This window comes from Camponotus vicinus, unplaced genomic scaffold (assembly GCF_025532165.1).
Source record: "Camponotus vicinus isolate PSW18456_S1 unplaced genomic scaffold, iyCamVici1.0 SCAF_4, whole genome shotgun sequence".
Classification (NCBI taxonomy): domain Eukaryota; kingdom Metazoa; phylum Arthropoda; class Insecta; order Hymenoptera; family Formicidae; genus Camponotus; species Camponotus vicinus.
Window position 1 is genome coordinate 20,261,148 of NW_028141976.1, and position 20,145 is coordinate 20,281,292.

General features: G+C 38.5%; 3 protein-coding genes across 18 annotated transcripts in view; 2 read left to right on the forward strand and 1 right to left on the reverse strand.

Moving 5' to 3' along the window:
- The window catches only part of Rg (A kinase anchor protein rugose), a 333,149-nt gene that overhangs the window by 25,012 nt on the left and 287,992 nt on the right, over nt 1-20,145 (reverse strand). The gene's annotated exons all lie outside the window — the stretch shown is intronic.
- Nucleotides 1,499-4,203, forward strand: LOC145970724 (protein mab-21). Its single transcript, XM_083097625.1, has one exon. The coding sequence runs from the start codon at nt 1,874-1,876 to the stop codon at nt 2,972-2,974; it is 1,101 nt and encodes a 366-aa protein (XP_082953751.1). The 5' UTR covers nt 1,499-1,873; the 3' UTR covers nt 2,975-4,203.
- Nucleotides 5,959-8,428, forward strand: LOC145970512 (protein mab-21). Its single transcript, XM_083097352.1, has one exon. It carries the CDS (start codon nt 6,266-6,268, stop codon nt 7,361-7,363), a length of 1,098 nt encoding a protein of 365 aa, XP_082953478.1. The 5' UTR covers nt 5,959-6,265; the 3' UTR covers nt 7,364-8,428.

The following is a 20,145-nucleotide window of genomic DNA, read 5'->3' on the forward strand; positions in this document are numbered from 1 at the left end:
ACCAATCTACCACTTCAACTTGGAGTAGATTGGATTCCCGAGCTTTATTCGATTATCCACGAACGAGGAGCACGAATTGAACGTGGCGCGACTCTCTGGCATAACTCGCCGTTTCGCTTCGCAGCTTTAGCAATCGGAGCATAAACAACGGACAATGATGAATGACGTAATAGGGTAAATCAAATGCAATAAAAATATCGCTATTTTCCTAGTGTTAAAATTTGAGATTGTACTTTTGATAACTAAGCACAAAATGAAAAAAGGAGTTAACAAATGATAAAGAATGTTAAATAACTTATTTTTCACGTTAACGAATAGAAAAATATCTCTGTGTACACATGACATTGACAACAACGATTGCTTTCTGTCCTAAAGGATTGAAAAGAGCGAGAGCGGTCGGGAAACGATATTTGCCGAAGATATGGAGGTTCTAATCGGCGAAATCTTGCGCGTTGAATATCTGACGTATCCGACTGGTCGATCGGTATTCTTCGGTGAATAATTGTATGGCATGAGTTTTTATGATCGTAATATAAAAGGGAGGTTCTTTAGTATCTCGTGTTTGTAAGCTGTTTTTCGTCGTGCACACCTGCCTTTGCGGATATGTGTATGTATATATATGTGCATGTATATATGTGTGTATATGCATGCGTGTGCATCTCATCAAAATTGAAGCTGCACGTTTATGTTCGCGTGCGCGAATGAGAGCAGGAAACATTCGTCGACACTTTCCACACATACACATATTTCTCATAAATACACACATATATACACATACATACATACATATATACATACATATACAAACACATATATATATATTAGTATGCATATGCCAATGTTCAATATTCAAATGATCCTTTCAACAGAGCATTATCGTATCTATTCACTTGATCGTATCTGGAATTATCGTACCATGAAATCGGGCTCACCCATTTGCGGAGAATGTCTCAACTACCAATATACATGGCATGTGAAAGTAACACCAACTACTGATTTAAATACAATGAATAACCGCAAACATTTTGCAAAATATTAATTTATGTTGCTGTCTTATATCTTGACTAATAAAAAAATTTAAATCTAAATAAAATTTTACATTGTCTAGTTTAGTTTATAATATTTTTGCTACTTTCACACGTCATCAGCATCATCATCATCGTCATCATCATCAAGCTTTACACATGATGTTAGGGGTGTAACGTGATACATAATTTTTACATTTTATTTTTTTTTAAATTTGCAATTTTGTATGGAAATTAGGACAATTTGATCGAAATATCCTCAAAATCGATATACTACAAATCGACTTACTAGTGATGGAATATCAGACGGTTCCGCAACTCGCATAGCTTAGTTTATCACTGTCTATCGATAGCGACCAGAAGAAGGAACAGTGGAGGAGGAAAGGTACAGGGAGGCGTGGTACCAACGCGCACGCTCCATGTGACTCTGTCTTTCTGGAGGCGGGACTTTAGGAACACAACTACAACAGAAGTGGAACCAGCCGGTGGTCAGCGGCGTTCTCTCTGTCGTCGCGCGCGCCGGATACCTCGAGCCGATACCTCGTTGCACGTACAACACCTGCCGCACGATTAGGCACGCACGATTCGTTTATCCGTAACCCGTTTTGGCGACCTTTTTTAAGACTGCGAGTTTCGTACGCTCCCCCGAACTACCCCTGACTCGAAAATTGAGGCGAGATCATCAAAGCGGTAGCTGTCAAAATCATGCACGGAAAAACGATTGACAATAATAACAATCACCCTGATAGTACATTGATCGGTGAGTGAATATGCATATGAGAGAATGAGGCTCATTCGTCCGAGGCGGAAGAACATCCTCAGGATCGTTGGAAGCAGACAATTTCGTCATGATGCTGGTTCCACAAGATATCATGGGTGGCCCATCGAAGATGCTGTATCAGATGAACAAGTATTACGTCGAGCGGGTGCAGGCTCGCATGGGCCAGATACAGAAGACTATACGAGAGGTGTGTAAGGTCGTGCAGGATGTGCTGAAGGAAGTCGAAGTGCAAGAACCGCGCTTCATCTCTTCTCTGACCGAGTGCAACGGCCGCTACGAGGGCCTCGAGGTGATCTCGCCAGGCGAATTCGAGGTGGTCCTCTATTTGAATCAGATGGGTGTCTTCAACTTCGTCGACGATGGTACCCTGCCGGGCTGCGCTGTGTTGAAACTCAGCGACGGACGCAAAAGGTCAATGTCCCTCTGGGTAGAGTTCATCACCGCATCCGGTTACCTGTCGGCTAGAAAGATACGCTCGCGATTTCAAACTCTGGTAGCCCAGGCCTGCGACAAGTGCAACTACAGAGATTCGGTAAAGATGATTGCCGACACTACCGAGGTGAAGCTGCGTATACGCGAGCGGTATGTCGTGCAAATTACACCGGCATTTAAATGTTCCAACGTGTGGCCGCGATCTGCCGCTCACTGGCCGATACCGCACATCCCTTGGCCGCATCCGAACCTAGTGGCAGAGGTCAAAACGGAAGGCTTCGACTTGTTATCGAAGGAGAGCGTCGCGCTCCAAGGCAAGCAATCGGCGATGGAGGGCGACGCCTGGGTATTATCCTTCACAGAAGCGGAAACCAGACTATTACAGGGCGGCTGTCGCCGAAAATGTCTCAGTATACTAAAAACTCTGAGAGACCGACACCTCGATCTGCCCGGAAATCCGGTCACTAGCTATCACATGAAGACACTGCTGCTGCACGAATGCGAGAAGCATCCCCTCGAGACCGAATGGGACGAGGGATGCCTGGCCGATCGCATCAACGGCATTTTCTTGCAGTTGATTTCCTGCCTGCAATGTCGACGATGTCCGCATTACTTCCTGCCGAATCTCGATCTTTTCAAGGGAAAATCGCCTAGCGGTCTAGAGAATGCTGCGAAGCAAGTTTGGAGACTTACGAGAGAGTTGCTCACAAACAGCCGCGCGCTAGAGAAACTTTAGCGTTTTCCATCTCGAGAACATCCGAAAACGCGCGATAATGAAGAACAAGAAATCACTCGATGACACGTGTAACAGAACGTTGTTGCAACCGTATATTACGTGTTTATTCGATACTATCATGAACAATTAGTTATTACTTAATACACGCTTGTGTCGAGGGCTTAGAAATGGTGCATTGTTACAAATAATTCTTAATTTGTCAGCTTAATATATTAATATTTTAGTTTGCATTTTTTTTAGTAACAATCATGATTCAAATTAATAATAATTCTTAGGTAAATAATCACATATTTAATTTTTTTTATATTCAGATAATCTAATGTAACTTTATTATTATTGATTAAATATTTCCTATTTTTTCATGTTAAACTATTATGTTTCGTTTTCTTAAAATTGCTTATATTATCTATGTTCAAAAATTTTGCCGATTAAATGTAGAAATAAAACTAACAATAAGTTTAACTTTACCAAACTATAGGAATAAAACAAAATTAATTTATTTATTATTTAATAGTTTAATTGATTGACGAGAAGGATTATGTATAGGATTAAGTATATATTCATATACATAGATAAATAGATTTGTGCGAATTGTAAATATCCAAAAAAAGAAAGTTATGATTAATTTAATAATTTGAATATACCGTGAAATATACGTACAGCACGATTCCGTCTTAGATTTCGGCAAGTTGCGAGATTTTTCTCAAAAATAATATATATGAATGCTTTACTCCAAACAATTCATATTGCTGTAAGATAAGCATCATGATAGTTATCTCGTGCGACTAGTTAAATGTTAAGTATGTAGCATATCTAGATAGTTATTATAATACGTCACGTTGCAATACATGCGATTTGTGCAATTAATTTTGTCGAATAGAATATCTCGTATAAACATTTAATGTGATAATAATTATTTCTTCTTGATTATCAAACAAATCAATCAAATCAATATCAAAATTATAATCGCAATAAAACGAAAAGATAACTTCTTAAGACACACGATGTCTTCAATTTTTAATATTCTTTAATGTTTTACAATATTTTTTGATATTCTTTAATGTTCTATACAATAAAAAACTCTTTATAAAGACAAATTTCTACACATTGAATATATTTTAATGTACACATTTTAAGTAACATTTTAGTATTTTAACTTTCTTGTAAAATTATATAAAATAAGTAATTTATTTTAATTAACTATTGTAATTATTATGTTTATCTATATGTAATATATTATATAATTTGTTATTCGCGCGTGATTTAATATTTATAATCGGTTAACAAAAAGCTTCCGACGGGAATTTGTATATCATTATTATATATACATATACATATGTAGTATAGATACTTTTATATTTTTTAAATAATATTTATTTTTTTATAATTTTGGATCAATTATTTAAAACATGTGAAATGTAAATAATTAATAAATGCATTTATCACTATCAATTAAATAACTATATATCCTTAAAACATATTATCCTATTCTGAATTGATATAATTGCAATTAAAAGATTTAATATATATTTATCGCATTAATATTAATAAAATGTGCCAGATATAATAGAATTTATATGATTTTTTAAAAATATGTTAATTAATTACATCCGGCATAAATAATTAGTTTACGGTATACTTTTACGGTATATCAAAATTATTTAATGTAGTATCATAAAAAGAAACACTTTACTTCTTTTTTATCAAATATTACTTAGTCTGACAAACTCTTTATGAGAAGACGTTAAAATTATTAGTTGTATGATTTGTAAACCATATTTTGTAATATATGATGAAATATGTGCATATCCCTTCTCTAATTATTTTTCTATAGAGTCGCTCTTCTAATACAGAGATATATTTCTCGTAATAGTGTTTATATATCAGATAATAATAAATGTACAATTATTATGCCAACTTGTATTTAGCTTGTGTATAAGAGCCTGAAATAACTCGCTGGCAGCGAGGCGGACAATCATTATACGCCTACATAAAATATCACATCCTTATCTTAATTTTATCCTTAACGTTCCGCGTCTTCCTTTCCTGACGATGACATTCGTTAACCGGTGCCATTCACTTTCCTTGCTTTACTACACATTCGACCACTTCCAAATGCGTACGATAATTGTTATTGCACTCTAACACGAACAGTAAAGATCTCTATTGACTATGGAATTTCAAATTAATGGATATTCTTCACTGTAAGAAAAACTGTAATATTTTTATCATTATGTATATTAAGATATTAACGTTTCTATCTTTTATGGAGTATTCTTCTACAGACATTATCAATAATAATGTTATATTATTTGTTGTAACTATTGTTGCTATGAAAATGATGTGTAATTTTTTAATATTGATATATTTATTACATCAACTGTTTTTCCACCTAGAAATTGTTCTGCGTCTAGGAATATTTAAGATAATTTATACATGTGCTCCCCCAGGACAACATTTCTCTTGATGATAATTCTAATATTAATCAATCAGTTACAATAACGAAGAATAATTATTGCTATCGATTTCTAATGGAAACAAAATAATACGACAAAATCTTGACGGGATAAAGTTTAAGGTAACTCTATCCGGCGGCACGATCGCGGTCCACCATGTCGAAAATTTCGGAGTAACTAAAGGAGCTCCGGGAGGAGGGATGGAGCCCTTACGGATGAGAAATAAACTATAAGCAGTTCCTGCATAATTCATGGGGAGGAAGAAGGGCTACCACGAAGGGTTGCCTCGCGTTACCTTGGTTCCTGTATCGTGCACACTATACATAAACGTTGGCGGAGCGCGCCTTGTGTGCCCACGACGGATCGATTCTGTCGGTCTGGCACAGCTAACCCCCGCTTCAACAGCATGGCGAGCCTCCGATTGGTCTAAAAATCTTGCCGAGAGGCGTAATCCGTTGGAGAAGGCGTGCCAACAACGTTGTACGCCTGTGCTTGCCACGGAGGGTGAATGATGCGGAGAAGGTAGACATCAGCGCAGTCGGCAATCCGCTCCTGCACGGAGACGCTCGTGATAACTCTTTCTCTCGCCTCGTCGGTGTTTCCGACATCCCGGTGTGTCTGCTGTACCTCTAGTGACTCACGAGACGACATTCAAGGTCAAATCTAACATTAGTCTACAGACCTCGCGCATTTCTCGTAATACGATAGATCGTACGGGGTTACTCCATGATATCCGGGTCAAGAAGCAACGGAAGACTCGTATGTAAGGACGCAATGATTCGAAGAAGCTGAAAAGCCGCATAATAACCATCCGTGGACTTACAGGCGGTCCACGATGCTGGTACCGCCTGATATGATTTCGTCCCACTCCAGGATGGTCTATCAATTCAACAAGTATTTCGGCGAACGGGTGATGAATAGAAAAAGCCAGGTGGCAAAGACCATCCAAGAGGTATGCCGAGTAGTGCAGGACGTTCTGAAGGAGGTGGAAGTGCAAGAGCCTCGCTTCATCTCGTCCCTGACGGACTACAACGGCCGGTTCGACGGCCTCGATGTCATCTCGCCGACGGAGTTCGAGATTGTCATCTATTTAAATCAAATGGGCGTGCTGAATTTCGTGGACGATGGCACCCTGCCGGGCTGCGCCGTATTGAAGCTCAGCGACGGCCGCAAACGGTCCATGTCCCTCTGGGTTGAGTTCATCACCGCGTCTGGCTATCTGTCGGCCCGAAAGATACGCTCGAGATTCCAGACTCTAGTGGCGCAGGCCTGCGACAAGTGCACGTATCGGGATTCGGTAAAGATGATCGCCGACACTACTGAAGTGAAGCTACGGATACGAGAGCGTTACGTGGTACAGATCACGCCGGCTTTTAAATGCGCCGGGCTCTGGCCTAGGTCGGCCTCTCACTGGCCTATCGCGCACATACCTTGGCCGCATCCGAATATCGTCGCCGAAGTGAAAGCAGAGGGCTTCGACATGCTCTCGAAAGAATGCATAGGTCTACAGGGCAAGCAATCCGCCATGGAGGGCGACGCCTGGGCGTTGTCATTCATCGACGCGGAGAATCGACTGTTGCAAGGCGCGAGCAGGAGGCGTTGTCTGAGTATATTGAAGACTTTGAGGGATCGGCATCTCGATCTGCCGGGAAATCCGGTCACTAGCTATCATATGAAAACTCTTCTACTCTACGAATGCGAGAAACATCCTCACGAGGCAGAGTGGGACGAGGGTTGCCTGGCCGAGAGGATAAACGGTATCTTTCTGCAGTTGATTTCCTGCTTGCAGTGCCGCAGGTGCCCGCACTATTTTCTACCGAATCTCGATCTCTTCAAGGGAAAATCGCCAAGCGGTCTGGAGAACGCTGCGAAGCAAGTGTGGAGACTCACCAGAGAATTGCTGACGAATAGCCGCGCGCTTGAGAAACTATAATGACCGACGGTACGAGTGCTCGTCATATGATTCGTGAACTGATCTCTGCAATTTCATCGCACGTTCCTCGCGGTTGCAGTATCGTGATTTCAACGCGCGAATAAAATATGTTTAATCATATAACACGATTATGTAAAAACTGCGCGAAAATATCATCGTTGACTCAAGATTAGTAATATGAAAGGATTTCTGTTGTTGTCATCATACATAACACACTGCCAAGTCAACGATAAGTTCGATCTGCATTTTTACGAATTTCGCGTAATTCCGAATTTTGGAGATTTCATATATCCCGTTTCGGTATCCCAAGAATGTTTAGTGTGTGTCAGCAGCAATTTTCACGCGAATATTTACGCGTGTATGTGATGTTTTTGGTGAACACGTGATTGCTCGCAGACGATCGAATTAGTGCCATAAATACTTTGACGTTAGAGACAAATTTCATTTCTACTGTTGGCGCGAAATATTTGTTAATTATATAGATAGCACACAGAGAATCATCGCTCATGGCCAGTTCGTTGTAACGTCGGATTACAATACTGTACTGATGCGTGTGAAATAATCTTTAACCTGTGGTCTAATATAATAAAAGTCTTGTCAAATTTTAAGTGAAAGAAAAGAATTATTTTTGCGTTTAACTCTTTAAGAGCTTCAAATTTACATCGAGCGATTATTTGAAAAAAATACACATTTCAAATAATAGAAATTTTTCCTTGTATGATCTGTTTTAGTTATTTTTAAGCATAATGTTTTATATTTCAACAATTTCCCGAATTTTCAAATCTGTGATTTCAAACATTGTCAATTCAGCACTTAAAGGGTTACAACATGAGATAAATTCGTGTGTCATTAATGACACTTTTCACGTAAGACTTTCTACGTATCGATTGAAAATTTTACCCTACAATTTTGATAAAGTTTGATCGCGACCACAGTTAAAGGTTTGACGTTTCTCTCTTATTAACTCCCTCGCGCAAACCCCGCCGCCTATGTAAATAAAATTGGAAAGATATTTATTGAACTGTAACGAAATGTGAAATACAATACTATTTATATGGAAGCTTATACATACGCGTGTTCGGATGATGACACATCATGCACACCCACTCCTTATCCCGACACAATGTGCTGTCCGAAAAATCGGTCGTCGTAAATATTGCCGAATCTCGTTGATAGTCGCCATGCGACGATCGTTAAACGTTTCCGATGAACGTGACGCGAGTTAGGCCTCATAAATTTTACAGTCGCTCTCGCACTTTTTTATACTTCGCATCGCCATTGGAGATCAAGACAGAGAGAATCGCGAAGCGACATCATGCACGCACATTTTTCTCTTTGTGTCACGAAACCTAGCGACGGTAAGGATATTACAAGCAGATCTAACATTCGAGGACTGGAAGAACAGAGTATTTTTATATTTAGTTCTCACGCACTTTACTGTTGTTCGAGACGATTCACTATCGTCGTTTCACGGCATTTAGAAAACAATTTTGCACGTTTAAGTAATGCACCAAGATATGCGTCAAATGCAAATTGTTCCGAGCCCGGCTATTATTAATAAATAATTATTTATGAGTCCGTGACAAAAGGATGATACACTCGTAAAGTTCTTTACGATCTTTTTGTCGGTTTTGTTATAGTCTTCTGACACAGAAATGCAATTACTGTTGTCCGTTGTTTTTGACCTACCTTTCTTATTGATAAGCTAATTGGATTTTATCTCAATGTTTTACCGCGGACGTTACTTATACGCGCGACGGCCTATGTAATAATTTGCGGCGAGTCAGACGGATTTTAAACAGCTGCTGCTAATATGTAGAAGAATACTGTCGTTGTACAAAAATATTTTGTGCAAACAAAAATGCAATATAGTGATAATTAAACGGGGCCTCTAAAAATTATTATTATTATTATTTTAAATGTTTTATGTGACATTTAAATGTTATAAACGCAAGTATCTAAAACCCTGTTATACAAATAATAAAAGATATTTCATAAAAGGAATCGAAAAAGAATTATATCTAAATATACTGAGGTATCAATTTCACATTTTTTGGATATTATATTAAATTTCACTGCAATTAACGATTTCAAATTGATAATGACAAATATATATGTAAATATATGTATGTGTGTCTGTATAAAAATGCAATATATATGTAGTTTTTTTCTCGAAAATAGTGATAATCGAGAATATTTAATCATTTTTCTATTAAGCAAATTGCGTTTCTTTTAATATAATAATTACAATCTCTTGAGCAGAATTGAGTTTGTCAGACGACTAATTAAATACACAATGATAATTAACATGTAACGTAGCGAGTTTATGAAACGTAAGACTCGTCCTGGATCATTTTCAATTAACGAACATTACGGCGTAACGTGAACAACCATGTTTCACAGACACTTTATTCAAAGACTAAACGGAACTAACAAATGGTTTTGTACGCATAATAGATTTGAAACTACGCGTCAGTTGTAAAAGACTCATTTCAACTGGCATAAACGAGCATACAACTGGCATTCATTCAACAACAATTACTAATAACGTGTTTACTGTAGGCATCAAAGAAACTTCAAATACCTTCATCTTTGAACGCGATCTTTGAGGACAGTATCTCTAAGTAATGGACGAAGTTTCTCGTTTATTTGACATAAATTTTCTAGTGTTAGCGCTGATTTCTGGATCTAAGAGATAGTGATGCCTGAATTAATCTCTGTGCTATAAAGCATAACAGATGCATAGATCATATGCACAATGCGACCAAAAACCAAATATCAGTTATAAACAACAAAATATTAAAACGAATACATAAGAATGAAAAATTAAGTAATGTTTAAAACATTATTTACATAAAAAGAGTGACAGAAGAGGAAGAGAGAAACATAAATCATGTAAGTTGTACGAATGAAAGCATGAGGCCTTGTTCTTTAAAATGCAGTTATTTTCCTTTATTTTTTAATGAATGCGAGAATAATTAATTAGAAAGCATTAATTAAACCAGTAAAACGAGTCACTCGCGCAAATTATACTAGAATCTTTCAAAAACACGAAAACAAATTAAAAAGATATGTTGACTTATCCGATAATATACAAGGGAAGGAAATTTACATTGATAACAATTTCGCATGCGTTAAATATATGTAAAATATGTTGTTCAAAAGAAAAAAAAATTATTTAATTTTATGCATAATATATTTTTACGAGAATTTAACTAATTTACCAGTTCTATTAAAGTCTCTTCGTATCATTTCTTTAAATACATCGATGCGGAACAAAAATAAATATTTTAAGATACGGCATTATTATATATTACATTTATTTATTTTACGCTTCTCGACACAACGAGAGATAATAAAATATCTTGCAAAAATACACCTCGCGCAAACGTAGGGTTTTTAAATTTCGGACATCATGCGCTGATTGCATATCACGTAGCTTGACCGTCACGACGAGTTGTACGAATTTACATGCTTATCATTGCAACTTTCAAGGCAGCTGATAAGCAACCGCTTCGTAAACCGCAAAAACAATAAAAAACACCATGACACTGATTAGAGAAACAGAATAATTATAATAAATTATTTCCTTGAATGATAAATTTAATTTTGGATTCTTAGCAACATGATAAAATGCGATCGTCATTAATTAAATGATTCGGTATACGTGAACTTATTAATATATTGCAACCACGATCGATTTCGAGTTTCCCAATTCAATGGCTGTTTATAAATAGTATGTCGCTCAATGATACAATTGGCATTCGAGATTCATGATCAGCGAAAAAATCTACGCATTTCATTGATAAAATTCAATTTGAAATAAACAATTGTATCGCTGAACCAATATTATCATATTCAAAAAATAGCACTACATTATTTCCTCATCATTTTAACGACAAGTATGATCGTTTCAAGTATTGCATGTAGAAAAAAATCAATAAGAAGAATAGAGGAAGAACGGACAGACCGAAGAGAAAGAGACTCGGCCGCAATATGCAAATGACTTTGGTCGTTTCTTTCGTTTTTCTTATGGCGATGTCCTGCAAGGGGCCGCAAGGACGCTTTATCATTGCATCGGGTCCTTTACGAACGGTGCTTGTTTATCGGATTCAACGGAGATCGCGTCAGGCAGCGCGAGACAAAGGCAGAGAATTCGCGAAAGCGTACATTGTAATTGGCAAGGGACAAGAGAAAGACGGTGACAGACAGGGACAGAGAGAAGATCGCGAAGAAGAAGTTGAAGAAGAGCGTAGGCTGCGGATCCGTGTTCTCCGCTCCGCGCGCGCTTGCTACGAGAAAGTCGGCACCGATCTGGCTCTCCTCCTCCTACTTCTTCGGGGTGATCCCGGCCCCCTCGGTCGGCAGGGACGCTATAAAACGTTCAGATAAAACCGCGATGTTTATATGCGGGGAGAGCGGAGAAAAGAAAGAGAAAGAGAGAGAGAGAAAGAGAAGTGCCGTGTAGAAGGAGAGATATACCTGCCGGCCGCGCGCGCCGACAAAATAATAAGACAAAAGATGCCGGGGGTGGACGACGACGAAGCGAAGGAAGGATCGAGGAGAAAGAGGAGCGGGATCTCTCAGGTAAGAACGAAAGAAGAAAGAGAGAGCGAGGAGAGGAAACGAAGGTTGGAGAGATAGGCCCGTGCGATCGGGCAGGATGAGGAAGAGCCGTATTGCAGTGGATGCTGCGGCGCACGAAACGAACGAAAGGGAACGAAGGGTACAGGGAGACGGTCAGAAAAGGAGGAAACCGGACAGGAATGCACGGACGAATGCGTCGTGTTACGGGCTACCCAACCGCGACGCTTATCTTGCGAGAGAATGAGCGAGTTCTCATTAGAATCTCCTTTCTGCATAGACTCGATCGTACCATAAGGACGTTGCGCGCGAGATTACTGTGCGTTATGTATCCGTAATTTACATTTATCGCAACATTGAGATGCGTACACGCGCCATACGATCGTCGTTTGTCTCTCGACGATTTCTATGGGGAAGAAACAAGCGGAATTCCCTGGAGATCGCGAAGTACCTTTTGTTCTTCGTGATTGTACACAATGCAAAATTTTTCAGATTCTTTTCAAGAGGTGAACGGATGTGAAGGCGAACAAATGATACTCGATTCTCTGCCTTTCCTTTATATTCTATGATATTTTTAAAATAATACCCAAGCGATCAAATTTTTGTCGCGAAAGAAATTGAAACTACTAGAAATGCCTGTGCAAATTTGGTCTGATTCAACTATTCTGTACATCATTTCTTTTTCATTTTTTTTAACGAAGTTGGAATTCTTAATTCACGAAAGGTACATATAATCATTTATATTTTATACTTCAGTTTTCAAAGCATGAGATCTTATATATTAGCTCGAATCTTTTTAGCCATTATTTATCATACTCTTGGTATGTCTCAATTTTATTAGACCCTCGATCGAGCGTTCCTTTCAAAATGAAAAAAAAGGTAGAGAAAAGCGTCTTACCTACCGGTAACGCGATACCACCCGTCGAACTTTTTCTCCTCTTTATGCATGCGTGAGTTTGTAAGACACCACGAGAACTGTCGCGATGTAGGCGCCGAAACGAGATTGTAAAAATAACGCGAGAGCGTTAGTTGACCCCATCTAAGCTGCGCTCGCAAATCGCGTCAGAAGAAAAATGTATTTATCGTTTGGGGAATTGTGAAGTATTCTTCTGCATTTAATAAATTGTAGAAGATCGCGTAATTTACATCGGAAGAGACGACGAATCAAAACGATTTTGCATAAATCGTTCGAATTTATAGATTGTTATCGCCCCTGAGATATTTTTTAGTAATGTGTACGAATAGCTGTTACTCTCTAATGTATTTACGTTGAACGCACATTTATAGAAATTATTTATAAATTTTGAAATTCAGCGACGACGTAGACCAAAGAATCTATTAACACAGTACGATAAATCTTGTACGTGAAGTAACGAGATTAAAATTAGCTGCACGTGCAGGTTTAATAAAAAAAAGATGCTAAAAATGAAGCATAATAAATAATAAAAAATAAACCATGTAATAATTTAAATATCGCGTTTAAAAATAAAGGAAAATATCATATAAATACTTTCTTCTCCAATATATATTTCTTTTTAATTTCCGAAAATTTTTATATCGATCGATTTATTTTGTAAAATGATTAAACCGTAAAGATTCATAGCAGCCTGACTTGTTTGCGATGAAAGTAATCTCGATTGAAACATTCTTCTTCCCGGGTCGCATGTGCGCTCTTGTACCCGTGGTACTAACTCCCGTACTTAGGAGCACTTACTAACGGCATTATCTTATGGAACCGTTACAGCTTTATGAGCAAAACCACTTAGTGTATCGCGACCGTGTTGGCTAGGGCCATTGCGTGCTGATCTGCAACATTGATGAGGACTGCGAGGGAACCATCGCACACCCCGAATGTGCGTCGCAACGTCGTCGGCACGCGAGATCACCGCGAAGGGTAGCGTTTCGTGCAACGAGGAATCATGGTACGAATCCGACGCGCTCCTTACGTAAGTCTACATGTGTCTAATCCGAACAAGTCTCTCTAATCGCAGGAAGGACTTTACGAATGATTAAGGAAACACAAAGTGATTTTTTTCACAAGCAGATCTCGTTATTAAAAATCCTGCGTTTTGTATGATTCTTAATGTAATGATAGATCTGTTCGTGAAAAAAAAATTGAAAACGCAAAATACTAATCTTTGAAACTGAATTTTGAAAATCATCGATTATATCCAACAAAAAGAATTCAATGTTTGACTATTAAAATCCATTTTTACGCTACTGTAACTACGTTATTACACCCTCTTACGCGCAGAGATACAGCGAGAAACGCATAATCACCTATACACGTGAGAGCGACGAGAGATTTGCATCTGATGTAAGTGGTTCGATATTAACATAGAAGATAAGCAGAACGAGCGACGGAAGGTATATCGAGAGTTAATAAAATATGCTAAGCCGTTAGGTAATCTCTTCTTTATGAAGTTCGACGGAAGGCGTTATCGCGGTAGCAATAATCGCACCACTTTGCGTACGGACTTAACGAGCATCGGTTACCGCGAGACAGAGTTGCCGGACGGCAAAACTACAAAGTAACCGCGATAAATGACTTTCTTGCGGTCCATCGATGTCAGTTCCTTTCCTCCTTATTGCGTCCCGGGTCTATCTCGCAATAGGTACGTTATACCAAATTGGTTCGTCGATAGATGTGTTCTTTATTGCTCTAAGGAATGCGAAATTAATGAGACTTTTCAATAAGATCCGGGCACGAAACAGGTCTCATTTTATAGCCATCCCGCTTCCAATGGCGTAGATAACGACGTCGAGTGGGTGAGAAAAGTGTCCCGGGCATCCGGTGATCTGGTTAACATCCTAGTAAGAAAGAAAGAGAAAGAGAGAGAGAGGGAGGGGAAAAGGAGAGAAAGCCATTCGTTTGAACGGAGAGGAAGAGAGAGAATGCAGAAGATCTCCAATGCCCCTATAAAGGCGGCGAACTTTGTTCTAGGAGAAGTGGTTTCTTCTATGGATTCGAGTATTTTTTCTACTATATGCATTGCCGTGTCCGAAATGTATTAGGCCGAAAATGTCTTGGGACACATTTAAATCAAATGGGAGGATGGAAAGCGAGAACCTCCGGATGCTGACTTTAAATCTGTAAGTGGTAACTTTGTTGTGACCTCCCGAACGAACCGTACGCGCTATTAAGTGCTGCTACTTCCGAAAGAAACACATCGCCGCTTCTTTCTTTTTTCCCTTTTACTTGAGAGAGTAGCGGTATTAAAATCAAAGATTTTACACTTCGTCCTTAAAGTTTGACATCTTCAGTGTTAAAAAAAATTTTCAGCGATAATTTGTGATTCATTTTAGAAATTTTGCACTTTTTATATCGACTACCGAATACATTAATTTTTCAAAGGAATACAGAAGAGAAACTATAAACTTGGTCACGTGCCTCTGTAATTTTTAGAAGAAGCAATTCCATAAAAACTTGAAGGAACCCATGATAGCTATATTTCAGGAGCAAATTCTTGTAAGTCGCGGCAAATTGATACAAATGATCGCCACCTCGACTCTCTCAATCCGATAAAACGTATCCGGGGACAAAAATGTTATGATGGTGGTCTGGACAACGAGAAAAGTTTTATCACACAGAGTACTTTGCCAATAAGCAAAGCTTTCACGCGAGATTAAAGGATAAATAATTCCGCAAAACAGAGTATATTTATAATATACTGGGGCTTCATATTTGCGACGTTAATAGACATTCTGCTAAAACATTTTGCGTCTTTACCCGTAATTCAGAGGGAAGAAATTTAATCGTTCTCCCCGGACTACTGCGACCTCTGTAATATCGTTAATACTGAAAGGGGTAAAGAACGGTCTAAGTGCACGCGAGACACAATTTATCATCGCGATAAATTAATTTCTCTTAACTCGCGTCGCCGGCATTAAATCAATTTACTTTTCAATTATGCCATTCAATTCTGAAATATCCTAAAAAAATTATCAACCTAGAAATTCAATCTTTGTTTCTATTTTTGATTAAATGCGATGTTTCACTAATAATACGGGTTATACACAAAACAATTCTTGAGTTTAGTGATAGATTAGGATATATATCATCATGTATAAGAAATCGTGTTAATTAAAATATTTAATTCATAATTTGGACGCATGTGTAATGATATTTTTTTCTTTGCAAAATCTATGGCAACCTGTCGTGTTTGAACGAACCGGGATACATCACGTCAAATCGACGCGAATCCGAATTCGATTAGTTTCCGGGGGTGGCGTCGACCCCTACGCGTGCGAGCGGAGATTTATGTTTGTAAAGTGCGCGTTGCACGATGAAGCGGAAGGGAGGGATGTTCCGCGGCCGAGCGGGGGCGGGAAAAATCGGCAGTCAGCCGGCTTTTCCCGAGGGAGAGTGGGAAGTGCGAGTTTGTGGGAACACCGACGAGAGAAAGAACAGGCGAGAGAAACAGAACGTTCACGAACATCACTCTATTTCTGGGCAGGGGAGTGCCACGGGATGAGAGAGGCGAAGGGCCCGTAGGATTGATGCATCCTTTTGCTTGAATTATTGCCATAGGTCCTACGACTTTCTTCGTCCCCCTTCCACCCCCTCATCTCGTTTCTTTTCGTCTTTTTCTACTTTTCGCGCCTCGTCCGGCTACCATTCTCCAATAATGTCAAGTGTATCGTCTGTTTACGCTCATAACTTCAAAGACGGCGGGTGTTGAGCTATTTTATGAAACACCCTTTGCAAGGACATGCCTTGGCTGTGCTTTAAGTGTCGGTTATAACTGCGTAGCACACATGGCATGATTTTCTTTACGCGTTGCGACTAGCGTTACGTTGTTATCGTCGCCTCGTTTTGCGATAAGTAAAGTACTCACCGATAGCTGTAGAGAACAGGGCTCGAGAGAACGACTGATTGCTGTATGATATGTCTATGTACTCACCTGCAAATAGAAAAAAAATAAAATTTGAGTGATGGTTTTCTATTAAATTTGATTACAAACTACTTGTTAAATTATTTGTTTGAAATTTATAGTATAAGTGTGTGTTTGGATAGAGACTTAAGTCGTGAATTTCCATCTCTAAAATATTTCACACGCGTCGCTCATTGGAGTAACCTTTTCAACGAGATACGTCTTTCAACGCGAGTCACCTCATCAATCCTTTCTCGTGACTAGTAAAAATAAACTTTATAATCACAATGGATTATTCGTTTCACGTTTGCACGTTCTACAACATTGTGAATACCAAACAGATCGTGATACCTGCTAGACGTTTAAAGTGTCCGGTTTATAAACGTTCTTTAAGAAAAATAGTCAGAATGCGATGGAGTGACCAGTAGTCATTCACGTACGAAACGACGTTTACAACTTAATGCTGCTTTGCAAGTAATTTAAATAGCCAGACTTTTGATTACGCAAACTTTTATCAAATCCGTGACTCGTTTCATGTATGATCTCTCTTGTCAATTATTTCAATATTAAAATTTTTTACTAACAAAACATGTATTATCCATAAAATGTTATTATATAAATATTATAAAAAATCATATATACACACACACAAATGTAAAGATTTTTAAATTTATAATGTACAATAATTAAAAAAAACAACGTTGCATACAATAATACGTTATACTGAAATAATAGTTCCAGACGGAGTAAAAACTGTAATTCAATTAAATTAAATATAAATTATACCCTCTTAACCAATTATTATTTGCGAGATTAGGTGTGGCAAAGGATCGTGTAATAAAAGTTCAACCATTGGATAGAATCTAAATGAACGTATATTATAAAAACATTAGTATTATTCTTTAAAGAATAGGCGGTACGCGGCGAAATGGAGCCTGAGGCGACAAGAGATTAAATTAACGTCGATTTCTACCAACGTTCGATTCAACTTTACTGATGGATTAAATGAAATTTCTTTGCATTTGAGATGAGTTTAATTAATTATACACTCGTCAAAAAAATTATCGCAACACGCAATTAATATTAAAATTTCACCTAAATTCAAATAAGCGTATCTCCGCGAAAAATTATCGCATTTGAAAAATTTTTTTTTTGTTTTAAAGGGTAAAGTCTCCACTTTAAGAAACTTTCGTTAAATTTTGATTTCATTCTCTCTCCCTCTCTTCATCCCTTTAAAAGTAAGGACGTGTTTTTTTTTTCAAAAAATTGCAAAGTTTGACGAACTCTACGGGGTGTACTAAATTTTTTTCGTCAATATCATCATAACTGTCATAAAATATGGACTTTTCTTTACAAGTTTAAAAAAAAAATTGAAACCCGTGCGATTTTCTTTCGCGGAGTTACGGCGTATCAAAATTATCTATGCATTTTTGTGCAACCGCCAACATTTGTATTAACCGATGGGCACCACGGGGACCACTCCACATAGCGTATCGCTGTCATTCCGGGAGGTAATAAAATTACGGGATTTGTGCGTTTATATGTGGATATTCCACTCCTAATTTTCGTTTAAACGAAGAATTTTTGTTTTCCGAATGAACAACAGTATTTTTAATACTGTGAAGTTTCGTACGTACTGAAGTAAGTACTTACAGTACATAATTTCACAGTACTGAAGTTCTTACAGTACATAACTTCACAATACTGAAGTTCACACAGTATACACTGTGAAGTTATGTACTGTACTTACTTCAGTACGTACAAAACTTCATAGTATTAAAAACACTGTGTTGTTCATTCGGGAAACAAAAATGCCTCGTTTAAACGAAAATCAATGTGCGCAAATTATTGCTCTTTTGGAAGAAGGGGCAAGTCAGGCACATGTTGCAAGGCGAATGGGTGTGCATCGGGCCTCAATCATCTCGAGTTTGGGCTCGTTATGAAGAAACAGGCGGATTTCGTCGGAGAAGAGGACAAGGTCGAAGACGAGCAACATCAGCTCGAGAAGATCGTCTCATCGTAAACGCGGCAATACAAAATCCAGTAATAATTGCGCGACAAATCGCTAATGACATTCTGCCGTACAGACGAATAAGCGATCAAACAATTAGGAATCGTCTGCACGAAAGAAACTTCAGTTCGCGAGTTCGCGCTCAAGTACCAATGTTGTCTGTGGCTCATCGACGTAATCGTTTACAATATGCACGCAGTCATCAGAACTGGACTGCAAGACAATGGAACAACGTATTGTTCACTGACGAGTCGCGATTTTGCCTCTTCGGTTCTGACAGAAGAGTTCGTGTTTGGCGTCGTCAGGGACACCGTTTTGAAGAGAATTGCGTCGAACCTGTTCGAGCATTTGGTGGTGGTTCAATTATGGTATGGGGTGGAATATCCACACATAGACGCACAAATCTCGTAATTGTACCTCCCGGAATGACAGCGATACGCTATGTGGAGGAAATTTTGCGTCCTCACATAATTCCGATGCGTCGTCAAATGGGGCGCAATTTCATTCTAATGCAAGATAATGCTCGCCCACACACTGCCAGGATTACAGTTGACTTCTTCGAAGAAAACAACATCGAGGTGTTACCACATCCAGCGATGAGCCCGGATTTAAATCCCATCGAACATCTGTGGGATATAATGGCAAGAAGGCTGCGTGATTTGGAGAGGCAGCCAACCAATCTCCAGCAATTGGAAGCAGCTCTACAGCGAATTTGGTTCGAAATTCCGCAGGCCACAATTAGAGCTTGCATTAATATGCGTGAGCGCCTGCAAGAGGTCATCCGAAGACGAGGCGGAAATACACATTTTTAAATACATACAACATACATCCCTTTTCCAACACACACACACATACACACACACACACACACACACACACACACACACACACACATGATGGGCAAAATCCGATCAACAACCTCCCCGTGGTGCCCATCGGTTAATACAAATGTTGGCAGTTGCACAAAAATGCATAGATAATTTTGATACGCCGTAACTCCGCGAAAGAAAATCGCACGGGTTTCAATTTTTTTTTAAACTTGTAAAGAAAAGTCCATATTTTATGATAGTTATGATGATATTGACGAAAAAAATTTAGTACACCCCGTAGAGTTCGTCAAACTTTGCAATTTTTTGAAAAAAAAAACACGTCCTTACTTTTAAAGGGATGAAGAGAGGGAGAGAGAATGAAATCAAAATTTAACGAAAGTTTCTTAAAGTGGAGACTTTACCCTTTAAAACAAAAACAAAATTTTTCAAATGCGATAATTTTTCGCGGAGATACGCTTATTTGAATTTAGGTGAAATTTTAAT